Source organism: Geotrypetes seraphini, chromosome 9 (genome assembly GCF_902459505.1).
Source record: "Geotrypetes seraphini chromosome 9, aGeoSer1.1, whole genome shotgun sequence".
Lineage (NCBI taxonomy): Eukaryota > Metazoa > Chordata > Amphibia > Gymnophiona > Dermophiidae > Geotrypetes > Geotrypetes seraphini.
In genome coordinates, this window is record NC_047092.1 from 185,912,236 (window position 1) to 185,939,746 (window position 27,511).

General features: G+C 44.9%; 1 protein-coding gene across 2 annotated transcripts in view; it reads left to right on the forward strand.

Moving 5' to 3' along the window:
• The window catches only part of LOC117367244 (solute carrier family 12 member 9-like), a 154,406-nt gene that overhangs the window by 78,816 nt on the left and 48,079 nt on the right, over positions 1-27,511 (forward strand). For both annotated transcript variants that reach the window (XM_033959668.1, XM_033959669.1), the window contains one exon: positions 20,775-20,857. In XM_033959668.1, the coding sequence (XP_033815559.1) occupies positions 20,775-20,857 (83 nt within the window). The remainder of the gene's footprint in view (positions 1-20,774; positions 20,858-27,511) is intronic.

Here is a 27,511-nt window from a genome sequence, read left to right on the forward strand (position 1 = left end):
CATCTAAGTCCGTTTATGTCCGTCTCGCAAGTCGTCCAAAATTAAAAAGAGCCTAAGACACATTTTCGAAAGAGACGTCCAACTTTTTTTGACTTTCGAAAATTGTCTAATTATACATCCTGCCGATCTGATCGTCCAAGCCGCTAAATCGTCCATTTTTATACCACATTTCCATCCAACTTTCCATCCAAGTCCAAAACACCTAGAACAAGCCCTGTTGGACATGGGAGGGGTCTGCAAAGTGATGGACTGCACACTCAGACATGCCACCTAAATAGTGGGGTACCTTACAGGGCACTGCTGTGAACTTCACAAAAAGGATGCCATGGCTTCTCCTCCCTACAGCTCCCTTATAGGTCATGGTGAGCCCCCCAAATCACCTCCAAAATCCCCTAGATCCACTTATCTACCACCCCAATAGCCCTTATGGCTTCAGGAGCCACTTATATGCCAGTAAAAAAGGGTTTTGGGGGTGTATAGGGGAGTGCACATGTTTAAGTATCAATGCAGTCATTACAGGGGCTTATGGGCATGGGTACTCCTCTCTATGGGTCCCTAACCCACCCCCAAGATGACTTAAGCTGCCTCTGGGCTGGACGACTAGGCTTTCCTATGCCAGGCGGCCAGGTGATGATGGTCTGGAGGCTGAAATTTAAAGTTGTGAATAAAATTTTTATGGGGGTGAGGGGGGTTGGTGATCACTGGGGTAGTGTGTGGGGGTCTCTGTTATGTGTTTTCAGTGCTTATCTGGTGAGTCTAGGTGGGGTTTTGTGACTTAGACCATGTTTTACATGGTCTAAGCCATAATGTCCAAGTTCAGTCTAGGCTCTGTTGTTAAACTTTTGGTTTTACATGTTGTAGGACTAAGTCTAAGCCGGCCCATGTCCTGCCCATCTCCCGCCTTCGACACGCCTCCCGAAACGCCCCATTTAGCTTTGGACGTTGAGCGGCACTATGAAGGCCCAGGTCGTTTTTAAATACGTCCAAAACCCGGTTTTATTATCGGCGCTTGGACGTTTTTGAGAAATGTTCGTCCAAGTGCCGACTTAGGCCGGTTTTTGGACGTTTTTCTCTTTCGATTATGAGCCCCTTAAGGTTTAGTTTAGTTTAGAAAAAAAAATTATTAAGAATCAAACGTCTTGTACAGAAAGATTGAAGATGACATTTTAATGTAAAACATTGGCAAAAGTACAAATAAATCATTACTTAATCAATCTATAGTCCTCTATATAGATCCAAGATTATTAATGAGTGAAAGGAAAATGAACTAGAGTCCAAATAACAGGAAAGCTAATTAGCTGATTGTTGGTTTTAGGAGTCCAAAAAACTTCATTTCAACTTGTTGTTACGTCCCCCTCGAGGTGCCTCAAGGAGAGAAAATCTGTTAGGTGAGATGGTTCAAAGAATACGTATTTTTGAGATCTATATTTATCAATGCATTTGCATGGATATCTTAAAAAGAAAAAACACCACCCAGTGCTGTTACTCCAGGTTTAAGAATCCAAAACTGACGCCTCCGTTTCTGAGTTTCGTTGGTTACATCTGGGAATATTTGAATTTTCTGTCCTAGGAATTCTTTATGTCTGCTTTTGAAATATAATTTCAGAATCCAATTTTTATCGGGTGACAAAGCCCCCGTAATTAGCAAAGTTGCTGGTTTAACTAAACAAAATAAGACTTTTTATGAACCAGGTTTGCCATTTTTTCCTTTCCTCGGCTGCCAATTCCCTTATTCTTCATCTAGAATTCTGGGATCAAGTCAGCAAATCATTTTGATACATACATCTAGATAAAATCTGTAAAAGTAGGTCCTGCCCCCTGTAATAATCAGCCACATCACCTAAGACCTGATATCAGACCTAAGATATCAGGCATTTTATGGAGGGATTTAGACTTTTCCCTTTTCTCGAGACAGCTGAAGTATCAGAAGTTTTCATACAATAAAAGAACCAGTCGTGTAGTTTGTGGAGGTTGGACAGGTGGGATCTAGCAAGGATATGGGATATGCAGTGTGATGATATATCCTGCCAAATCCTCTGTAGGTGAGTTCGAGGCAGGTTACAATTTAGGAGGGTTTTGTTACATACTGGATACAATTTGGATGCAACATGGAAAATACAATGAGTGATGCAGTATGGTTGAACATAGAAGTATTGGGGCAAAAGAGGTAGATTTGTTACATAATAGGAAGATACGATGTTGCATAACAGGTAGATATAGTATGGAATCCAGGATGAGTCTGAAGTTACATTGTAGCAATTTGTGGTGTTTGTTAGATGAAAAGTTCTTACAATAAACTATGGATGCTTCGAGCAGAGTTCTTGCTTTGTACTTTTGGCAGAACCATGTTTACAGGTTTTCCTGGAATTGGATAAGAACATAAGAATTGCTGCTGCTGGGTCAGCTCACGTGGAGGCCCTCTGGTCAAAGACCAGGGCCCTAACTGAGACTAGCCCTACCTCAGTACGTTCTGGTTCAGCAGGAACTTGTCTAACTTTGTCTTGAATCCCTGGAGGGTGTTTTCCCCTATAACACACTCCGGAAGAGCATTCCAGTTTCTACCACTCTCTGGGTGAAGAAGAACTTCCTTACGTTCATACGGAATCTATCTCCTTTCAATTTTAGAGAGTGTCCTTTCGTTCTCCCTACCTTGGAGAGTGTGAACAGTCTGTCTTTATCTACTAAGTCTATTCCCTTCAGTATTTTGAATGTTCCGATCATGTCCCCTCTCAATTTCCTCTGTTTGAGGGAGAAGAGGCCCAATTTCTCTAATCTTTCGTTGGAGGTTGTATGAGTCTTTATGGGAAGTGAGTTCCAGATTTTTGAAGTGTGATAGTCAAACGATTTGCAATGTGATTATTTATATCTTACTTCTTTCAGTGTTGGAAAGGATAAGATATTCTTATCTGAGATTTGGTGATTTGTGGATGCTTTTGAGGGCATCTCCCTATAAGTGTGTGTTCAGCAGCATAGTTCAAATTCTCCACGTTTCTCCACTGGGAGCCGGTCTAATTCCTTCAGTAGGGGTGTGATATGATCAACTTTGACTTATAGAGTATTAGAATTGCCACTCTATTTTGTATTAATTGAAGTTTTTTCATTAGTTTATATGGAATTCCTGGTAGTAGGGCATTGCAGTAGTCTAACAGGGAAATTATTATTGATTGAACTGTTACTCTGAGTCTATAGTGATGTTGGAAGAAATTGGGTCTAATCCTTAACTTTCATAGTTTGAGGAATGATTTACTGACTTAAGTTATCGATGCGATGTTCCATTCCTAGTGAGCTAGCTAAGGTGACCCCCCCAGGATTCTGGAGAATTTTTCAGTGTTGAAACTGTTTCAATTTGCTAGTGTGATTTTTGGAGGGATCAGGTGTATCTGTGGTCCAAAGCAGAATAGTTTGGGTTTTTTCGGTATTTAGCTTGAGGATGTATTTTGCTAACCATTCTTGTGCTCTGATTAATGCACTCATTAGTTATGTGGACAAACATGTTAAATTCACATGGGAAAGAGCTGAGAACACATTTTCCCTTCTCCCTGCATTTGTGAAGATGGTATAGAGGGAACATTAGTGGCTAAGTGACATACTCTCCAGTGGAGTGATGCAGGGGCATTTAGGAAACACATCCTTGGGCCTAAGAACAGCTTTACTGGGTCAGACCAATGGCCCATCAAGCCCAGTAGCCGTTCTCACGATGGCCACTAGTACCTGGCCAAAACCCAAAGAATAGCAACGTTCCATTATCTCAGAGTGAGGAAGATTCCGGAACCCCAAAGAGTGCAGCATTCCATGCTACCGATCCAGGGCAAGCAGAGGCTTCCCCCATGTCTTAATTACAGACTATGGACTTTTCCTCCAGGAATTTGTCCAAACCTTTCTTAAAACAAGCTACGCAGATGACTATTGTGAAGTATTTTATTGGAAGGATGGTTGCATTTGTCTGATGTTAGAAAAGATCTGTGTAGGAATGGGAGCGCTTTATGTCCCTGTGGTGACTTTGGAAATCCAAGGCTCTGCTTGTGAAGATTCTCTCTTCATCTGAATTCTGAGCCTGGCTATCCTGCTCCCAGTTTATGAAGCCACGTGTGTACAAAGTTCTGCATAGCAAAATCTCGTAGATGCAACCAGTACATCACACTCTCCTGAATGGACATCGATTGTGTCTGTAGTAGAGATTCCAGGAGATGAAACGATTCACATGGGGGCGTCAGAGGGAGAGAGTATTTGGCCCCATACCTCATGCCTTATGTACAGCTTGGGACTGAACGCTCTAACTACTTCCCGGATCATTACTGGCTCAGCTGACTGAGAAGCCCGTCCTCCCTAAATGGGCAAATCCCTGGTGCCAATGATAAAACGCAATCACTTTGGGTGTTTACAGAAGGTGGTTTTCTAAGTCGATTGCCCAGAGTTTACTGAGCTTCAGCAAATTACCTCAGAGTCTTTATTCCCTTGGTAGAGGGAGGGAGAATGAGTTCACTCAGCAGACCTTACACCTGCTGACATGCAGAGAGAAGCAAAGATGGAACAATTACTTTTCTGCTGGATTAACTTTATTTGCTTTCAGAAAAAGAGATGGAGAAAGGGACTGCTCAGAGTCCTCCAGTGAGGGAGGGCAAGACAGCATTTAAATGAGGGATTTCTCATTCAGGACTCTGCAAGAGAGGAGAGATCTCCTAGAAAGAGAGAGACATACTGGCATGCTGAGCCGAGGAGTGCAGCAGAGAGAGAGGAGATGACTTTGTGCAGATTAAAACCTATCCTGCTGATTTTATCATGGCAGCTATTGATTGGGTTTTCTCAAGGCTGGGTTCTTGGCAGTTGTAGAGCTCTTTCTCAGCTCTGCTTGGGAATGTTGTACTTCCCAAAACGATTAACCTGTGGCTTTTCAGCTTCATTCTGGTGGCCAATCTGTGGCTTTCCTGTCTTTCGTTGCACTTGTTTTAGAATAGAGGGGGGGGGGGGGTTGCATTCTCTTCATGTGCATTTCAGCTGTTTGTGCTGTCTTCACGCTTTACAGATATCTCTGCCTGATCTCTGTATTGAGCTTGAGTGGACGAGTAGCAGGCTGAAATCGGGTTCAAATTCCACTCTGTCACCAACACTTATGATTTTGGAGGATTACATGACTTGCCCATTGCCCCACAACAAAGAAACCCTCTGACTGTAAACGGGCTTGGATTGAAGAAGGTGAATATCAGATCTACAATCCAAATTCAGCTGTTCGTGCTGTGTGTATCGGTGGAGCTATGTTGATCAGTTTTTCAGCTTTCTGTGCTGTATTCCTGCTTTACAGGTTAATCTAGGCATCCGTGACACCCTGACCCAGCCCACAAAACCTGCACACCCTTAACAGTTTATGGCATTCACTAGCCATTTGCAATTGCATTGGGATCCTCCAGCCAAACACATTATTAGCATCACCAGTAACATCTCCCCAGCCTGCCCTAGGACCAGCAAGCCTGAAAATGCCCCACCACACAGCAAAGGGTCCTTCCCAGGCGCCACATTTGTATTTCAGGCTTGGAAACACCTGCCACCGTATGCGTAACAAGCCTCAAGCAAATGCCCCTTCCCCCCACCCCCACTAGCTGTGATCAGTTGTGCACTATTGAAGGGGCTTTGGTAAAATTTCTAAACAGATCTTTTCCAACACCAGAGAAAGGCACCTCCTCCTTCCTTCCAATGTGTCACATAAACGTCCCTGAGCTGCATCACCCAGCTAGCAAGAGCGTCTCCTTTCCCTTAGGGTGCCCTGGCTGTGGTGAGAAGCCCAATGACCACTTCTCAGCTGGGGTGAGGGTCTTCCTGGGTGCATGGTGGCATGTTGTCAGCGGTTCACCTGCAATACTTTTATATCTTTACACACAGTTGTCTGGAGCGTAATGTCTCTTAAAAACGTAACAAATACACTAATATGACATCAAAATATATGTATGAAAATGTGGAAGAGGTCAAACATCCTGATCAGTACTGACTTCTCTTCAAACTGGGCTGTTGGCCCCCTCCAAACATCAGTGGGCTCTACATATGAACATAACTTATTTATTTATTCATTTTTCTATACTGTTCTCTCAGGGGAGCTCAGAATAGCTTAAATGAATTTTATTCAGGTACTTCATGGGCTCACAATCTATCTAATGTTCCTGCCCAGGGTCACAGGGAGCAGCGAGGGATTGAACCCACAACCTCCGGGTGCTAAGGCTGGAGCGTTAACCACTGCGCCACTCTAGAAATCAAAATGTAGCAAAAGTGAGCCAAGTATAGGACAATGAAGCCATTGTGACATCACTGATGAGGTTGGCTCTTATTGGTGGAATGAGGCATTGTGACATCACAGTATCAGCTCTGGTTACCAGAGGCTGGAACTTTTCACACTATTTATTTATTCAATTTTCTGTACCGTTCTCCCAGGGGAGTTTAGAACACTTTACATGAATTTTTTCAGGTACCCAAGCATTTTTTCCCCATATGTCCTGGTGGGCACACTATCTAATGTACCTGGGGCAATAGGGGGGGATTAAGTGACTTGCCCAGGGTCACAAGGAGCAACCTCAGGGTGTTGAGGCTGTAGCTTTAACCACTGTGGCACACTCTCTCTTTTAGTGTATGGTGTCTTTTTTTGGGGGGGGGGAAGCAAAACAACGTGCAGTGAATATATTTGGCCCTTACCAAGTCAGGTTTTCAGGATTTCCCAAATTAATATGCATGAGGTCTATTTGCAAACAATGGAAGTAGTGCATGCAATTAGATCTCATGCACATTCATTAGAACTATCCTGAAAACCTGACTGGCCTGGGGGTCCTCCAGGACAGGGTTGGGAACCAGTGATCTACATGATGGCTCCATGGGACCTTTGCAAAACTCACCAGTGCTAAGGAGGGGAGAATGCAAAGCTGTGGTTTGTCTTTCAATTCACTTAAAAGTTCCAGAGGTTGTGAGCAGTGTTTTGAATTTCATGAAGCACATTTTCAAACTTCAACATAAATAGGATAATAATCCTCTTGCCAACAGATGTGGCAGAAAGCAGTGAAGAGATTGTTGCTGAGAGGAAGTGTGTACTGCAGGGGTGTCAAAGTCCCTCCTCCAGGGCCGCAATCCAGTCGGGTTTTCAGGATTTCCCCAATGAATATGCATGAGATCTACTAGCATACAATGAAAGCAGTGCATGCAAATAGATCTCAGGCATATTCATTGGGGAAATCCTGAAAATCCAACTGGATTGTGGCCCTTGAAGAGGGACTTTGACACCCCTGGTGTACTGTGTCCTCACCATGGAGCTCTCAAGGGATGTACTAGGCATCTCTTCCTCATTAGAAGAGTTGAGGAGAGTTTTCCTATCCTGTGGCAAGTATGGAATAGGGGAAATTCAGCTAATAAAGCATTTACAAGTCAATATTCAGCCAACAGTGGTGAGTGTTTTGTTGTTTTTTAAACACTTACCTCATCAGCTAAGTTAAATCCAACTGTTCAATTCTGGGCCATTGGCTGTCTTGGCTTGATCAGATTTAAGGCAGCTGCTAGTACTTATGCAGGTCCCTTCCCCTGGAACCTGATCCCCCTTTCCAAAAGTAAAGCCCCTTCCCCAATTTGGATCATCTTATGCCCTGTAGCCCCCCTCCCCCAGCCTACCTTTCCAATTTCTGGTGGTCTAGAGGTCATCAAGGCAGGAATGATCCCCATTTGCTCCTGACCATATAGGCTCTAGATTCCTCTCTTATAAACATGAGGGCAGATAAAGGCCAAATGGCCCATCCGCAGTAACCATTATCTCTTTCTCTCCCTGAGAGATCTCTCCTGCCCTGCTGACCCCTAGACCATCAGGGATTTGAAATATAGGCATGGGGAGGGGGGGGGTGAGAGGTGTTACAAGGAACAGGGTGCATGTTGGAGGTAAAAAGGCTCTAGGGCAGGGCCTCCCGGTCTTAGTTTCAGCTAATTACCGCAGCCTGCGGAGAGAATTGCCGGTGCTGTAGAGCTCCTTGCAAGCTGCCATCGGCCTCCGCAGCACGTTCCCTCTGCCGCGATCCTGCCCCTCTTCTGACTTCAGGGGCAGGGTTGCAGCAGAGGGAACGTGCTTCTGAGGACGCCAGCAGCTTGCAAGGATCACTACAGCACCGGCAATCCTCTCTGCAGGCTGCGTTAATTATATGAAGGTAAAAGCGGGAGGCCAGGGAGGAAGCAAAGAGCGGGCAGCACTAGTACAGACTGCAGGCCGCGAGTTTTGAGACCATTGCTCTGGAGGAAGAGAAGGGCAGAAGGCAGATCAGACAGCAGAGACTTTTGCCCTTGGGAAGGAGCAGAATTTGGAGGGAGGTCAGGTCATATTAGAGGGGTTTGGGAGGGAAGGGAGCCTTTGCATGCTACTGGCTGTAACCAGAAGCCGTGTGGGTGCAGCACTCTCACTTGCATAGCTAAGCCATCAAAGTTAAGACATCCTTTTATGCCATCCTACTTGATTGTTTAGCTACGCAGGCATTGACTGTGAATTCTGCCCTCACACCAACAACTTCCAGCTCCTCCATAATGCCCCTGTCGAGCGGTCACTTTGTTGCTGTTGGAAGAGTCTGCCAACTAGTCACTCGGGCATCTCTGGTCTCTCTCTGATCTCTTCTAGTCGCTTGGTTCTCTTCCGGTCACCACCGGTCACTTAGGTCTCTTTTGGTCACCACCGGTCACTAGGGTACCTTGGCCCCCAAAGATCCGCTGGTCACCAGTCAATTAGCTCTCTCAGTACTTTGGTCCCCACAGACATGCTAGTCACCAATCAATTCAGCTTACTGGAGGTTAGGTGGATGCCAAGGGTTGCTTTTAGGAGTTCCTGTTGCCAGGAACTCTCCCTCACTTGTCTTTCTGGGCTTCGGGTCTTCTCTGCAAGCTCCTGTTTCTCTCGGGGTATGATCTAAGCTTGCTGGGAAGAGCCTATACTCAACCAGTTTTAGCATAGGGCTTCTCCATGCAGCTTTCTCTCGTGATTGGGGTGATGGTGACTCTACCCAATCACAGCCCCTCTCTTGCCCAGGTTAAAGATGGCTGCTTAATATCGATATTCATCTGCATTCCCTGGTTAAATACCACTAAATATCAACAGTTCGACCACTGAGGCATGATTTAAGCAGGCAGGAATCTCTCCTGCCCAATTAAGTCTCTTTTGAATATTTGGACTCTTAATATCCTCTGCTGAAATGTAAATATAGAGATGACTTGTGAGTTTGAAGATGGGTAAAACAAGTTCAGCCAAGCTGAAGGAAGGATGTGTCTGAATAAGGCCTGGAAGCATAATGGTGGAAGTGGATTAAGTTAGAAGAGCTTTTAAAATCCTTCAAGCCTAATAGCTTGTCAGGAAAGAAATATAGATCAAAATGAAATGAGAAGTTTTAATGGGTTTCCTTTAACTGTCAACTCAATTATTTTAAAATTACTTGTACTAACACATACTTGAGGGGCCTGTTGGGTTCTTTCAGGCTCGCCAAGCAGCTCCCACTAGTCCAAATTCAGATACTGCTTTTTATTGGGGGGGGGGGGGGTAGAAAACACTTTTCCCCCTATTTGGCTATCCAGCTCATTTGAGGCCAGCCATAAGAACCTAAGAATAGCCTTACTGGGTCAGACCAATGGTCCATCAAGCCCAGTTGCCCGTTCTCATGGTGGCCAATCCAGGTCACTAGTACCTGGCCAAAACCCAAGGAGTAGCAACATTCCATTCAGAATCCTAAAGAATAGCATGATTCCGGAATCCCAAAAAAGTAACAAAAGATTCCAGAACCCCAAAGAGTAGCAACATTCCATGTGGAATACTCAAAGAGTAGCAACATTCCATGCTACTGATCCAGGGCAAGCAGTGGCTTCCCCCATGTCTTTCTCAATAACAGACTATGGACTTTTCCTTCAGGAACTTGTCCAAACCTTTCTTAAAACCAGCTATGCTATCCACTCTTACCACAACCTCTGGTAACGCGTTCCAGAGCTTAACTATTCTCTGAGTGAAAAAATATTTCCGCCTATTGGTTTTAAAAGTATTTCCCTGTAAGTTCATCGAGTGACCCCTAGTCTTTGTAATTTTTGACGGCGTGAAAAATTGATCCACATGTACCCGTTCTACTCCACATGCTGTGGTGCCATGAGCTTCATCTACAGCTGCTTGGAGGAAGGGCTGTGGCTCACTGGTTGAGCTGCTGCCTCGGCACTCTGAAGTTGTTGAGATCAAATCCTGGTGCTGCTCCTTGTGACCCTGGGCAAATCCCCATTCCCCTCCCCTTTCCTTCCTTCCATAAGAGCCTCCCATTACCACACCTAGATAACTCATCGTCCACACTGAGGATACTGGCTCTGGCCACTAGATGCAACCTTTGTAGAATAGCGGAGACTGTTGGCGGAGCCTGGAGAACAGGCGTCAGTCCCGAAAATCAAACCTAGCAGTTCGACATGACAGTGTGCAGCCCTGTCACTAGGTCATCCTGTGTTAATCATTTGCACCAGGGTACCAGAGCATGAGGAAAGACCAAGACTGTTAGGGCTAGTGAACTGGACCTTATTATTCAAGGCTTAAAGTGGACCAAAAGTTGCTGAGAAATTTGAAAAGGGAGAAGAGGACAAGAGAAAGCCCTAAAGAAAGAGATGGGAGTGAAGGTCACTAATTAGGCTCTCTAATGACCTTCCACAAAGCAGTAAAGACCTTCCTCTTCCACCAATCGGACCATTAAAAACTGCCTCCTCAATAGACTTCTCCTCGTACTCTTCGCTATGACCAGTCTGGGCTCTAAATAAGCTCCGTTATTGTCTACTGTAACCTATTTGTTGTCGTGACTAGTCTGTCTTCAAACGATTGTGAATGTCTACTTGTAACCCGTTCTGAGCTTCTGGGAGAACAGGATAGAAATCAAAATCAATAAATAAAATAAAAAGAGAGAGAGAAAGCATTCAAGCTACGCCTATACACCCCTAACCCCTCCAAAGCAGAACAAAGACTCAGCATTCCCGCAGGGAGATCCTCCGAATGAGTACGGCGTACAAAAGATCCTACAACCATTTCCTACCTCAGCTATGGAACCAACTACCCACACAGATCAGGTCGCTAGACTCACTAATGACCTTCCGCAGAGCAGTAAAGACCTTCCTCTTCCGCCAATCGGGCCATTAAAAACTGCCTCCTCAATAGACTTCTCCTCGTACTCTTCGCTATGACCAGTCTGGGCTCTAGAATAAGCTCCGTTATTGTCTACTGTAACCTATTTGTTGTCATGACTAGTCTGTTTTCAAACGACTGTGAATGTCTACTTGTAACCCATTCTGAGCTTCTGGGAGAACGGGATAGAAATCGAAATAAATAAATAAATAAGGAGGACAGCACAAAGCTTCCAGCTCTTTTGTGAATTTGTGGACCAGGTATAAGTAGGCAGTTGCAATGATAAAGCAAAATGCAGCTGTGCCATCTCTCCACATCTGGCTTTGCTTTACTCTCTGTTCCTTATTTTCCCTCTACCTTCAGTCTAGTAAATACTTTTTCTTTCCAGGCTTAGGTGTGATGCCATCCTTCTGAACACTGGCAGAGATTCTGTACCTGGATTTGCCCACTGTGCCAGCTGTGTCTGTGCTTCCTGGGCCTCTTCCTAAAAAGTCCTGTTGATCTGCCAAGTGCAGAGAGGATTGAGAAGGAATGGTCCCGAGCCACCTTGAAAGGGAAGGGGGTGAGGGAGATGACATTTGCAATATGCTAATGAGTTCCCCCCATCTGTGGTGCTGACTGGGTGCCAGGGCTCTGGGACCTGCTAAATCCAAGCTTTTTCTTCTCTTCTGTTGATATCTGCTAGGAATGTGCATATGTTAGCATCCATTCAGTTGGTTGGCCCACCTTAAAATTTTTTCAGTGCATGTAAAATCGATTTGCATTTGCATAAATCTTGAAATTAACATGTGCAAACACCATGCAGAAAAGCTTTGAATGTGTGAAATGAACTGAAAAAAACTTTAAAATAGGAAAATATTTGGAGAAATCCAAAAATGGAAAAAAGCCTCTTTTAGCCATACAAATCCCCAATATCAGTCTTTGAGCTGTACATTTGTCAGCCTAGTGAACAAAATAACTAGCCCGTTTGTTCTTGAAGAATAGCACATCGTACATCAGATGTTGGACTTGAGCTGTCGTTAATCGGGAGTATTTTCTGGTGGGTACTCTCTAGAACAGGGGTGTCAAAGTCCCTCCTCAAGGGCTGCAATCCAGGCGGGTTTTCAGGATTTCCCCAATGAATATGCATGAGATCTATTTGCTTGCACTGCTTTCATTGTATGCTAATAGATCTCATGCATATTCATTGGGTAAATCCTGAAAAACCCGACTGGATTGCGGCCCTCGAGGAGGGACTATGAGATCCCTGATCTAGAAGGACATGAGTTCAGGTAACCCAGGCAGTATGGCACAAGCACTGCCCGCCAGGTATGCAGTCATCGGTCTTGCTCACTTCCTCAGCAGTTAACTAAAAACAAGTCTTTGTTTCACTGGCCTGGTATCTGATTTTCAAAATACTTATATATCCTACTTAGGGCCTGTTTTACAAAGCCGCGCTAGCGGCTGCAGCGTGGTAACGGCCCCGAAGCCCATAGAGATTTAAAGGGCTTCGGGGCTTTGTAAAACAGGCCCCTTTCTGTTGTTTTTTCATAAAATAACATCATATAACATAGCATAATAATCTGGAGCGTTCTGCAGGCACAAAGAAATGGTGTCAAGGACAGGCTGACAAACTCTTTGCGGTCCATTCGCTATATTAAAGATCACACACAATGCAAGCATGAATCTTTGAACACAGGTGCGGATTGTTCTGGAGCCATGTTGGGGGGCCTCTCTGAGCCAAGGAGATTGGATATCTAGACACCCCAAGTTGGAGGGATGTCATTGTTTACAGTTTGAGATTATACTTGAAGAATATGTGTGAAGAACCACTTTCTCCTGGTTGGTAATAAGCTCCCTCCCCCCAAAACCCCCCAAAACATAACACAATCCCAGAGCCTTTTACTACTACTAATAATCATATATATAGCACTGAAAGGCATACACATCGCTGTACATTTTCACATTTAACAGACGGTCCTTGCTCAGAAGAGCTTACAATCTAAGTTGGACAGATAGACATATAGGATTAAAGATGCGGAATCCAAGGTGTTAGGAGTTGAAGACTGTCTCAAAGAGGTGGGCTTTTAACTGGGCCTTGAACACTGCCAGAGACAGAGCTCGCCCTAGGGAATCGAGCAGCTTGTTCCAAGCATATGGCACAGCAAGGCAGAAGGGACAGAGTCTGGAGTTGGCGGAAGAAGAGAAGGGCACAGACAGGAGGGACTTAGCCGCTGAGTGGAGCTGATGGGGAGGGGCAGGACCATAGGGGGAGATAAGCGAAGAGAGACAGTGAGGGGCAGCTGAGCGAGTGCATTTGGTAGGTCAGTAAGAGGCGTTTGAATTGTATTCGGAAACGGATGGGAAGCCAATGAAATGACTTTACAAAAGTAACATGAGTCGTGCAGCTGAATTCTGGATGGATTGGAGGGGAGCAGTGATCAGTTGTGCCTGTGGAAATCTTAGAAGCCAAGTTTTGGTGTGTTTTGTGAGATTCCTTGTACTTTTCCTCCCCTGGATGACCAATATAATGTTATGTTAATCAAGTTTTCTATTCCGCCTTTACCTATTCAGTTCAAGGTCAGATTACATTGCAAGAGCTACCAAAAAGTTATGTCCAAAGGCGTGGAAGCATAGCCTGATGCTTAGAACCAAGAAAGCCCAATTAAAATCTCTGTGTGATCGTGGGTGAACCACGTAACCCTTCATTGTCTCAGCTACAGATTTAGACTGTAAGTTCTCCAGAGATGGGGAAACGCTAGAGTATCTGAATATTCCAAGCCCCATTTCCTTCCGTAAAGAATTCACAGTTTATATTTCAAGAGTTTTAAATTGTTTGCTTGGGGGGGGGAATTAAAAATTGAATTTAGCAGGAATGTACGAGGTTGATAAGATAAATTTCTGGTCCTAGCATGTTCGAGAGCACATGGCAACTCTGCTCTCTTTCTAGGCACCTGTCAGCCAAACTGCCAGGAATGAATCCCATCGGGTCATTAACCTTATTGATTCTGTTCTCTTGGATGGGAGGGGGGAGGGGAAGTTCTTCTCATCAGATATGATTTGAATGTATTAGATATTATACTCTCATTTAGGCTAAGTGCAGACGTGAAAAGCTGACGACCAGGATGCTGAATGGCTTCTCAAGGTTTGTAAAATTGGAAAAATCTGTTTTCCTTTCTTTCTGAAAGCATCTTTACACCACTGGCCCTGCTGAAATTTAGAATTCAAGATGTGGTCTGTTCTCTTGATTGCCCTCCTGGACTGAATTGTGCGACACTGGTGGAGAGGTATCTGGCAGCAAATTTCTCGCTCTCGGAATGTAACGCTATGGGTGGGTCTTGGGTTTTAAAATCAATATTAATAAGACTGAAGCGATGAATGTTAATTTACTCTCTGCGGAGGTATTCCAACTTCAATCTAATTTTCCTTTTAAATGGCTCCCTCTTTCTATAAAGCACCTTGGCATCCAAATTACCTGGAAGCTGACTGATCTATATAGAGTAAATTATAGCCTTTTATTGAGGAAAAGTCTGGAGGACTTGGAGAAATGGGGAAAGAGTGAATTTTCTCGGTTGGGTAGGATGACGGCTTTTAGAATGAACATTTTACCCAGACTCCTTGTGCTTATTTCAGTCTTTGTACTCTTCCAGTCTATACAAAAATGTATCTTCAAAGCGAAGTCTTCTAGAGTGTCCCTGTCCTCTCTGAGAAGGCATCATTTCTAGGGAGTTCCTGATCTTAGAGCTTACCATGAAGCAGCACCGTTGAGGCAATGATGGGCTTGGAGAGATAAGGGTTCGTATAAGAGATATGTAAACTTTTTGTCAAAGGCACCTCTGCGTTTTCTGGTTTGGGCACAGAGGGAACTGCAGGCAGATAAGGATATGGAGAACCCATTTGCTCACCATACTGTGAAGTTGAGGTTGGATGAGGGGGGGTTTCACCCATGTTAGCTGGGAGCTGGAGACTAGCCCCCTCACCATACTGTGAAGTTGAGCTAGCACTTTTTAGCGCAGAGAGCCGTGCTGCTCCCATCGCTCATAGGAGCTCTGGCGCAGTTTAATAGAAGAGGCCCTAAGGCAGGGGTGTCAAAGTCCCTCCTGGGGGGCCGCAATCCAGTCGGGTTTTCAGGATTTCCCCAATGAATATGCAGGAGATCTATTAGCATACAATGAAAGCAGTGCATGCAAATAGATCTCGTGCATATTCATTGGGGAAATCCTGAAAACCCGACTGGATTGAGGCCCTTGAGGAGGGACTTTGACACCCCTGCCCTAAGGGAACCGATGTAGTTAAACCCATTGATTGGGGAGAGTTTCGGGTGGAAACATTTCTGCAACTGACTGAACATGGCCAACTAAAATGCTTTTTGCAACTTCAAAAGGAGCTTGGGATTTCCAGTAGATAATTTGGCACTTCCTTCGAGGATAAGACATTATTTACAGCAGGAGTGAGCAGAGGCTGGCTGCAGTGAGATCACCAGTTTCAAGCAACTATGGTCAACCCAACAGGCTGCAGTGGGAATTGGACTTATGCAGAAGGGCTTTTAGACTCTTGCACTCTCTCCACCATGGTTTCATCTCTCTTCTCATCCATCTTTCTTATCTACTAGTTTTTATGACTTGTATTATCCGACTTCTGACAAATACCATTGAGCAGACAATAGATATAAGGACACAAGACACACAGACCGGCATCTTGTTTTGGACTCATTTTATGTTGAACACACACTTTGGTATTGGGAGCCTGGTCAGTCAAAATTTGTGGCTTATGTATTATGAAAGCCAATTGCATTTGCGTTTTGGTGATTATACTGATGGCTTCCTTGATTAAAGCCTTTATAACATTCATATAAACACACTTAAACACTTTTTTTGCTATTGCTTGTGTAACAGAAGAAAGCAGTGAGCCCTCATTTCCATTTAAGTAACGTGCTATGATAGAAGTTCCGACTGTTGAAGGAATCTCTCCAGTTGAAATTCACTGCCGCACGCAGGTTGTTTATGGTGTTGATATGAGTACTGTACATCACTGGGCCAAAAATATAAAGATTGTGGACTGGCAAAGGCTGATTTATGTGGTCAAAAACAAAGTGGATGACCCATGTCAGGAACGGACGAGTCTCCTAGAATATGGTACAATCAGAAGCTCAGTGTTACACTGCAACCCTGATATTTTTGAAAGAACGATGGAGAAGAGTTCAGAAACACAAGAAGATGTTGTTGTAGAAGAAGTGTAACTTAGGCCTTGAACAGCATGAAATATCACCAAGGCAATGGTAACAATGGGCCTCAGTCTTACCCCATCTACCATTCAGCCTAACTTAGCACCATTCAATTTCCATTTTTTTCCAAACTTGAACATAAGACTAGCCTTACTGGGTCAGCCCAATGGTCCATCAAGCCCAGTAGACTGTTCTCACGGTGGCCAATCCAGGTCCCTAACATCCTGGCCAAAACCCAAAGAGTAGCAACATTCCAGCATCTCAAAGAATAGCAAGATTCCGGAACCCCAAGTCGTAGCAGCATTCCATGCGGAATCCCCAAAGACAAGCAACATTCCATTATCTCAGAGTAAGCAAGATTCCAGAACCCCAAAGAGTGCAACATTCCATGCGGAATCCCCAAAGAGTGCAACATTCCATTATCTCAGAGTAAGCAAGATTCCGGAACCCAAAGAGTAGCAACATTCCATTATCTCAGAGTAAGCAAGATTCCGGAACCCCAAAGAGCGCAACATTCCATTATCTCAGAGTAAGCAAGATTCCAGAACCCCAAAGAGTAGCAACATTCCATTATCTCAGAGTAAGCAAGATTCCGGAATCCCAAAGAGTAGCAACATTCCATTATCTCAGAGTAAGCAAGATTCCAGAACCCCAAAGAGTGCAACATTCCATGCGGAAACCCCAAAGAGTGCAACATTTCATTATCTCAGAGTAAGCAAGATTCCGGAACCCCAAAGAGTAGCAACATTCCATTATCTCAGAGTAAGCAAGATTCCGGAACCCCAAAGAGCGCAACATTCCATTATCTCAGAGTAAGCAAGATTCCGGAACCCCAAAGAGTAGCAACATTCCATTATCTCAGAGTAAGCAAGATTCCGGAACCCCAAAGAGTAGCAACATTCCATTATCTCAGAGTAAGCAAGATTCCAGAACCCCAAAGAGTGCAACATTCCATGCGGAAACCCCAAAGAGTGCAACATTTCATTATCTCAGAGTAAGCAAGATTCCGGAACCCCAAAGAGTAGCAACATTCCATTATCTCAGAGTAAGCAAGATTCCAGAACCCCAGAGTGCAACATTCCATGCAGAATCCCCAAAGAGTAGCAACATTCCATTATCTCAGAGTAAGCAACATTCCATGCGGAATCCCCAAAGAGTAGCAACATTCCATGCTTCCGACCCAGGGCAAGCAGTGGCTTCCCACCTGTCTTTGTCAATAACAGACTATGGACTTTTCCTCCAGGAAATTGTCCAAGCCCTTCTTAAAACTAGCTATGCTATCCACTCTTACCACAACCTCTGGCAATGCATTCCAAAGCTCAACTATTCTCTGAGTGAAAAAATATTTCCTCCTCTTGGTTTTAAAAGTAATTCCCTGTATCTTCATCAATTGTCCCCTAGTCTTTGTAATTTTTGATAGAGTGAAAAATCGATCCACTTGTACCCGTTCTACTCCACTCAGGATTTTATATCTCCCCTCAGCCATCTCTTTTTGAAGCTGAAGAGCCCTAACCGTTTTAGTCTTTCCTCATACGAGAGGAGTTCCATCCCCTTTATCATCTTGGTTGCTCTTCTTTGAACCTTTTCTAGTGCCGCTCTATCTTTTCTTAGATAAGGAAACCAGAACTGAATTCAATACTGAAGGTGAGGTCGCACCATGGAACGATACAGGAGCATTATAGCATTCTTAGTTTTAACAATCACTTTTTTAAATAATTCCTAGCGTCCTGTTTGCTTTTTTGGCTGCCACCACACATTGGGCAGAAGGTTTCATCGTATTGTCTATGATGATACCCAGATCCTTTTCTTGGGCGCTAAACCGCAAGGTAGACCTTGTAGTAAAAAATAGAGCTTTAGATTTTGGAGGGTTCAAGGAAAGGTGGTTCTAAGCATTATATTTGTCATTCATTACAATATCTTCATTGAAGGTGGAGGTGTTACTTTTCATTCAACCCTGGCATTTTGCAGGCAGGTTACTCATACACATAGGCAAAGTCTGGCTGGAATGCACATCTACACATGTACCAACGAAATGCTCTGCATATATGCCAGCTCTGTGGCTGGTTTAGGAGCTCACGCTAGTGCATACCTGGCTATGTCTACACTATATGATGAAAGGTAGGCACCTGCTTCCCTTAGGCATCCCTACCTGCACTGATGTGGAATTATCCCCTCCCCAATATTGACTTACTAGTAATTAGTGGCTAGCCCAAATGATACTCGAGGCCCCTACTTACCTCGGCTTCAGAAAATTACTCAAAACTTATCTATTCAGCGAACAAGACCCTTAACCGTCCCCCCTCGCCCCTCGCACTGTTCTTCTCCTCCTTCATGATATCTTCTCTCTCTCCTTCCTTCTATCCTCTTCCTTCCTCATCTTTCAAGTTCTAATAAATTGTTGTAAATCTGCATGCCAACGCGGATCCTAATTTAATTGATGTGAACCGCCTAGAACTCGCTGGGAATGGCGGTATACAAGAATAAAATTATTATTATTATTAGTTACTCTGGTTAATTACTTTCTTGCAGTAATCAATAAAATAGTTAACCTGACATGACAGAGGATGTGGTTGGCACGAGTGAATCGTGCTTGAAATAAGCCTCAAGAGATGGAGTTATGCACTATTCAAACGGGGGTTGTGTATAAGATGGAGAAGTGCATACGTCTGGGGGCGCTATATAGTAGTAATTCGCGTACCGTAAGACTTTTACCATAGGTATTCTTGCATGTGGTTTTGGTAAGGAGTGGCCTAGTGGTTAGAGCTACAGCCTCAGTACCCTTGTGACCCTGGGCAAGTCACTTAATCCCCTCATTGTCCCAGGTATATTAGATAGATTGTGATCCCACCGGGATTGTAAAACACTTAGATAACTTTGATAGGCGGTAAATAAATGCCTAAGAAAACAGCTAACTGCAATCAGTAATCAATTACTTTCCTATATGAGTCATTTCATTGCTTTTAGCTGAGAAGTAACTGCAATTAATTGCTTTTGAAGAGTCACCAGCAGAACGCTATCCATTTCAGCCATCTGCACTTTATCAGGGAAGCGTCAGTGCTTCTGGTTGCTGGTAATGGCTCACTCCAGCTTTTGGGCAAAACCCCCAGAGCATACGCAAGTGGCGTGGGACACTGAGGGAAGTGCAAGGCTGTACGAAACAGTAAATAAGAGAATTAAGAAGGCTTTTAAAGCTTCCATTTCTTAGCAGCTCTGTCCCGACCCCAGGAGGAGACCGTGAAATATTGCTCTTTCGAAGCACTTAATGGCCAAAGTATTCTTTTGCTTTCCTGCTGTATAACTGTTTGCTTAAGCAGCTTGCCCCTTCACGCTCTGGCGTACCAGGGCTGGGAAAGTGTGGGACCGAGCTGCTGTGTCTTGAGCTGAAATGGTGGAAGCCTAAAACCCTGGGATATGCACAAGGCAGTGGTGCACGATCTCTGCTGCTTCGGAGGCTAATTTTCTCACCCTGAGGTTTCTAACACATGATCCAGGCTGATGTCGTCTCTATTTCTCTGGATTTAGCAATTTCACTGGAAATTCATCTTGAACACCAGGATTGACTTTGCAGCTCCTGTACAGAAAAGCACCCAGATCAAATCTTTCATTTTCAACAATGTGCGACTGTTCCCATGTGTCCCTCCCTTCCATGGTACTCTTTAGCTTGGGTTTTGGATCAGGAAGGCTTCTCATATGCATTTTTACAAAGTGCCACAGGATGTTGTCCCGGAAATAAGACTTACTATCCCATGCAAAAGAGAACCCCTTCTGGCTAGCAGGGAACTGATTAAGTTAAATGCCAGGAAGGAGGAAGGGTACCCACAGGAGAGCTTCCTGCAGGCTAACCTGATATAGTAGCTTTTCTAGAGAAAGAAAGCTCTTATTGTATTATTGGAGGGTGGGGGGGGGGGGGGAATTATGAATTCTGGGGAAAACAGGAGTCCAGTGGAATGAACCTGCAGATATATTTACCCTCTCGTTTTTTGAGATCACAGGACAGAGATTTCTTAGTTGTTCCCACAATTCGTTCTGTCCCTGAAGTTGTAAATCGATTACGTATGTTCCAAGTAGCTGGATCTTTATTATGGAACTCGGTTCCAGATTCCATCCGTTTGATTTCTGATTTCCTGGCATTTCGAAAAAAACATCTGAAAGCCTACTTCTTTCGACTTTCCTTTTCAAATTAGGCTATTTTGTAATTACTTGTTTTTAATTATTTTAAGGTATAGGATTCAAGTTCATTGTACGCTATAATTTTATAATGATCTGCTATGTTATGTTTGTGGATGTATGTCATTGTTGTTATCCGCATAGACGTCTGATATGCGGGCTATAAGTGTTTTAAATAAATAAAATATGCCTGTGTGGCTCCTTTTCTCACCTCCACAGCCACACTGAATTTTACCCACTAGCATTTTTTTGAATTGTTTCTTGGTTTTGATTTAGGAAAGTTTCTGGTGCCAGCAAAGAAGACTTCTCATGGCAGGAACCCATGGGCAGCGGTGGTGATCTCCTGGTTTGTGGTTCAGGTAAGCATGAGGCACCTCTGAGGGCACCAGATGTGGCCCCTTTTTTCATGATCTCCCTAAACTAGGGCTACCAGACATCCGGAAAAGCCCAGACATGTCCTTTTTCTTAGAGGACTGTCTGAGGTCCTGGACAGATTTTCTAAAACCCGGCAGTTTGTCTGGGTTTTAGAAAGCCCTGATGAGCTCCGGCCGCATCTGGAGGGCATGTGAGCATGTGCCGATGATATCACTCACATCCGCACATGCTCCAGGCCTTCCAGACGCGGTTGGAGCTTATCGGAGAAGAAGAGAGAAAGTCTATGGGGGCAGGGCTGGAGGCTGAATTGGGAGGGGCTAGGGTGGAGCCGAAGGTAGAACTGGGTGGGGCTGGAGCCAAGCCGGAGGCGGGACAGGGCAGGGCCAAGTGTCTGGGTTTTTGCAGCCCCAAAATGGTAACTCTAGCCTGACTGCCTTTTCTACTCCTTAGTCTCCTAAGCCAGGAATCTATCATGTAGCACAGTGATCCCCAACCCTGTCCTGGAGGACCACCAGCCAGTCGGGTTTTCAGGATAGCAGGAATTAACAAACGGATGGACAAAGGAGACCCCATAGACATCATATATCTAGATTTCCAAAAAGCCTTTGACAAGGTGCCCCATGAACGCCTACTCCGGAAACTGAAGAACCAATGGGTGGAAGGAGACGTACATAGATGGATCAGAAACTGGTTGGCGGGTAGGAAACGGAGGGCAGGAGTGAAGGGCCACTACTTGGACTGGAGGAGGGTCACAAGTGGGGTCCCGAAGGGCTCAGTGCTGCTATTTAATATATTCATAAATGATCTAGAAACAGGGACAAAGTGCGAAATAATAAAATTTGCAGACGACACCAAACTATTTAGTGGAGCTCGGACTAAAGAGGACTGCGAAGAATTGCAAAGGGACTTGAACAAACTAGGGGAATGGGCGACGAGGTGGCAGATGAAGTTCAACATTGAGAAATGTAAAGAATTACATGTGGGAAACAGAAACCCGAGGTACAACTATACAATGGGAGGGATGTTATTAAATGAGAATACCCAAGAAAGGGACTTGGGGGTAATGGTGGACATGACAATGAAGTCGATGGCACAGTGCGCAGCGGCCGCTAAGAAGGCAAACAGAATGCTAGGCATAATCAAGAAGGGTATTACAACCAGAACAAAAGAAGTTATCCTGCCATTGTATCGGGCAATGGTGCGTCCGCATCTGGATTACTGCGTCAAATATTGGTCGCCGTACCTTAAGAAGGACATGGCGTTACTCGAGAGAGTTTAGAAGAGAGCGACGCGTCTGATAAAAGGGATGGAAAACCTTTCATACGCTGAGAGATTGGAGAAACTGGGCCTCTTTTCCCTGGAGAAGAGGAAACTTAGAGGGGATATGATAGAGACTTACAAGATCATGAAGGGCATAGAGAGAGTAGAGAGAGAAATAGAGAGAGAAAGGGAGACAGAGAGAAAGGGAGAGAGAGAAAGAGAGAGAGAGAGAAAGAAAGATTGGAGAAATTGGGTCTCTTTTCCCTGGAGAAGAGGAGACTTAGAGGAGATATGATAGATCATGAAGGAAATAGAGAGAGTAGAGAGGGACAGATTCTTCAAACTTTCGAAAAATAAAAGAACAAGAGGGCATTCGGAGAAGTTGAAAGGGGACAGATTCAAAACGAATGCTAGGAAGTTCTTCTTTACCCAACGTGTGGTGGACACCTGGAATGCGCTTCCAGAGGACGTAATAGGGCAGAGGACGGTACTGGGGTTCAAGAAAGGATTGGACAATTTCCTGCTGGAAAAGGGGATAGAGGGGTATAGATAGAGGATTACTGCACAGGTCCTGGACCTGTTGGGCCGCCGCGTGAGCGGACTGCTGGGCACGATGGACCTCAGGTCTGACCCAGCAGAGGCATTGCTTATGTTCTTATGAATATGCATGAGAGAGATTTGCACATAATGGAGGTGGCAGGCATGCAAATCTGCCCTAAAAACCTGAGTAGCTGGTGGTCCTTCAAGACAGTGTTGGGGACCACTGATGTAGCCACAACAGATGAACACCTCACTAGTTAGGGTTCAATCCCAGGATGGTGGAAGCCTTCAGTATAATTCATATCTAAATACGAGTGTAACCGCTGTTGGCTCTCTTCATAGCCTCCTGATGCTTCCTATCATTCTTTTGGGGCGAAACGGGTCCCATCGGGGCATGCTAGAGACACTGCATTAAAAGGATAAGTGAAAAAGAAACTTTGACTGTTGTATAGTCTTTATTTATTTTTGAAAGAATGATAGTAAGTCAAGCAACAGTATTTAAATCCAGCATCAGGAGGCTATGAAGAGAGCCAACAGTGGTTACACTCGTATTTAGATATGAATTATACTGAAGGCTTCCGCTATCCTGGGAATGAACCCTAACTAGTGAGGTGTTCATCTGTTGTGGTTGTTTCCAATCCTTTTAGTGACCACTGATGTAGACGTGTGAAGGGTGTTTTCTAATCCACTGGTACATCTATTGCGTCTTCCTCACCCTGCCTCCAGGAACCAGCTCTGGCTGTATCTCGGAGTTTCCCGATGAAGCTCTCGTGTGCTTCTTACACACCTGGTCAGGTGACTCTCACAGTTCTGCCTGGTAAACTCAGATGTTTCATGTGTCCCAGTAACAGGTAAAACAAATATTCTGGAAAATAGGAAGAGATCCCTCTGGGATAACCGGCTAAATGACTGTTGTTTTTGCTACAGAACTCTATGTGCCTGTGGGTTTACTTTAAATGAAGTTTTGGAACAACAGGAATCGATAAAAGCAGATCATTAAACAAGCAGAAGTGATAAATGGAGCGGTTTCAGTGTAATTAGATGAGATGAAGAGTCGCAGGGAGGGGATTTTTCTTAAATGGGGTCGTTTAGAGAGAGAAATGCTTCACAATGTCAGGTTAATATAGATTTGGTTTTAAATTAGGAGAGGATATTGAGTAGCGGCAACAAGCCGACCTTGGTGCAGCGGCAGCTGTAGTCTGCTGACAGGGTGGTGTGGCATGTGCCTCAGTTCTGGAGCTTTCCAGGGCGCTTTATATTTCTGCTTGAAAAGTGATTTGCTGAAGTCAGGCATTCACATCGTGCTCCTCCTTTACTGAGACCCTTTCCACTGCTCAGTCCTGCTCTGGAGCTCTACCTTCTGAGCCAGCGATAGCTTTATACCTCCTGTTAAATCTCTTCTGGAGTTCTACCTTCAAACCTGAATATCTCCCCAGCAAAGGAACTGAGCTGTGCCTGTAGCACCGGTTGACGTTCTTCATATACATTCCTATCTGTGAATTTGGCCAGAGCCCCAAGTGCTCCGTCCTGTGATCTCAGTGGTGGAAATTAATGGAGATCCTACTGAAGGAAAAGATGATAAAGTGTCTTGAATCCAATGGGTTTGCCAGAGGAAGGACATATCAGATCCATCACGTGCATCAATTTGGTCATATCACTCCCCCTTTGGCTACCTATAAACCATCACATCACATATAAAACACTTCTGTTGACTTTTAAAACACTGAATACAGGAGAACCTCCTTATCTCATGCGCCTTCTCAGTCAAGATCTCTTAGATGAGCAAATCAAAATCGTTTTATAATCCCATCGCACCGTGAAATTATTCACAAACATATTAGAACTGCCATCGTTTCTGGAAATGGCCCCCAGCTCTGGAACTGATTTAAAAACATATCTTTTTCTAGATGCATATCAAACCTGATGGATACTTAACTACCCTGGCTGAGTCGGACTAATACAAAGTTTACCAAATGTGTTTACCCTCCCCTCTATCCTTTCACTAATCAACCCTGTCCTTTCCCCGCAGAATTTTTTTAGCTTGTCAACTACCCAGAGGGTTCGTCCTTGGTGCAGGATAATAAGATTTGAATAAACTTGGATCAGATGAATTTGATCAATATCCAATGGTTTCAAGGCAGTGAAAGTGTATGAGTACATCCTGGAAGTGGCCAGTGGCAGAGGGATACCGAGGTACACAGGGACAGATATTACTAAAAGAAACCAATTGATAATTCTTCTATACAAGTTACTGGTAAGACTTCACCTCCAGCATTTGTCAATTTCTGATGGCCAGACCTTCCCTATGAGGAGAGGCTAAAGCAGCTACTAGGGCTCTTCAGCTTGGAGAAGAGATGGCTCAGGGGTGATATGACAGAGGTCTATAAAATACTGAGTGGAGTGGAAAGCGTAGATGTGAATCGCTTGTTCACTCTTTCCAAAAATACTAGGACTAGGGGACACGCAATGAACCTACTAAGTAGTAGATTTAAAACAAACTGGAGAAACTATTTCTTCACACAATGTATAATTAAACTTTGGAATTCATTGCCAGAGAATGTGGTGAAATCAGTTAGCTTAGCAGGGTTTAGAAAAGGTTTGGATCATTTCCTAAAAGAGAAGTCCATAAGCCATTATTAAGAAGGCTTGGGGAAATCCACTGCTTATTCCTAGGATAAGCAACATAAAATCTGTTTTACTACTTGGGATCTAGCTGGGTACCTGGGATCTGGGTTGGCCACTGTTGGGAACAAGATACTGGGATTGATGGACCTTCGGTCTGTCCCATATGTTCTTATGTGAGCCAAGTATAGGACAGTCAAGCCATTGTGACATCACTGCTGAGGCTGGCTCTTAGGCATTGGTAGAATGAGGATTTATGACATCACAATCTCAGCTCCGGAATGTTGCTACTCTTTGGGTTTCTGTTTGGTACTTGGACCTGAGTTGGCCACTGTTGGAAACAGGATCCTGGGCTTGATGGACCTTCGGTCTGTCCCATATGTTCTTATGTGAGCCAAGTATAGGACAGTCAAGCCATTGTGACATCACTGCTGAGGCTGGCTCTTAGGCATTGGTAGAATGAGGCATTATGACATCACAATCTCAGCTCCGGAATGTTGCTACTCTTTGGGTTTCTGCCATTGTGACATCACTGCTGAGGCTGGCTCTTAGGCATTGGTAGAATGAGGCATTATGACATCACAATCTCAGCTCCGGAATGCTGCTACTCTTTGGGTTTCTGTTTGGTACTTGGGACCTGGGTTGACAGTGGTTGGAAACAGGATCCTGGACTTGATGGACCTTCGGTCTTTCCCATTATGGCAATTCATATGTTCTTATGTTAAAAGGATGTACAGTAGATGCCTCTTCCCTATCACAACAGTACAGAGCCTGGCATGAAAGCCCTATGAAATACATGTTTCCTGGCCGCCAGAGAGTGAGGACGTGTGTGATCTCCTAGTTCTGCTTCTTTCCTGATGCCTAAGCACCGTAGCCCAGTCATCGGATGGCGTTTCCTCCAATGAAGCATTTGGAGATCACAGCCTTTGTCCATGCTCCTTTGGGCGAATCAACAGTTTGTGGCAGGGAGAAGAACCCAAACTTTGGGGGTGATGTGACAGCCCAGCAGGACCTATGGGGTGGGGGCAAGCGTGCTGTTGTCCTTTTCGGGGTTGAGAGGGCCGAGTGCAGCACCTTCAGGTTTAGTGCCTGCAGGGGAGTGTTTGGAAACTTCGGCAGTGGTAACTATAATCACGTTACTGCCATTCATCTGAGCATCAGATATTTCACTAGAAGCAATTTGGCAAGTCCTGGAAGCCATTTATAACGTGTCTCCAAAGATCCTTCCTGTGGTCGTACAGAGTACGAGATGGATTAAAAAATTGGAGGAGAGGGGCGGGGCCGTGCTGAGAGCGGGGAGGACGCGTTTTCCCTGAGCTCCGCTGTTCTCTCCCCGCTCCGGCCTCCCTGAATAAAAATCGGCGACTATTTTCCCCACCGAGTGCCTTCCGTAGCTCCCCGGGGGCTCCATGGACAAATATATGTTGAGAGGCACGTCGGATATGGCTTCTAAGGTGGGCAAAAAGGACCGCGAACGCGCGAAATCGGGGCCCAGCCACGAGGACAAGATGGCGGACCCGGGCGCGGCGGCGGCTGTGGAGGGAGCAGATCTCATCGCGCGTCTCACCGAGGCAGTTGTTGCGGCGCTGGGAACGCGTCTGGACAAAGTGCAGGAGTCACTGGCTGCCTTATCCACTACTGTGACAGAATATAACTCTCGGATAACTGAGGTGGAACAGCGGGTTGGAACCGCGGAGGACTCTGTGGTTACACTACAGGCAGAGGTTCAGCAGCTGCGATGCAAGGTGGGACAGTGTGAGGAAAAACTGGAGGATATGGAAAATCGCTCCAGACGGAACAATCTGCGACTGGTGGGGGTCCCTGAATCTGTGCAGGAGGGTGACCTGCTTCCCACTTTGGAGACCTGGCTGGCGGCGGAGCTGATGAGTACGCGGGGACTGGGACCCTTGCGCATCGAAAGAGCACACCGGCTAGGTAGAAGACAGGAGGGAGCGACCAGACCGCGTGTGGTGATTCTCCGCATTTTGAACTTTGCCATTAAGGATCTTATTCTCCGAAATTATCGCCAGCGCAAGGATCTAAAATTCCAGAATCAAAGTATCCTCATCTTTCAGGATTATTCGGCACAGGTGGCGTCTCTGAGGAGAGGTTTCTCGTCTGTCTGCAAGCAACTTACTGAGAAAAAGCTTCGCTTCACGCTGCAGTTTCCTGCCAAGCTTCGGGTGATCTATGATGGACAACCTCATCTCTTTGAC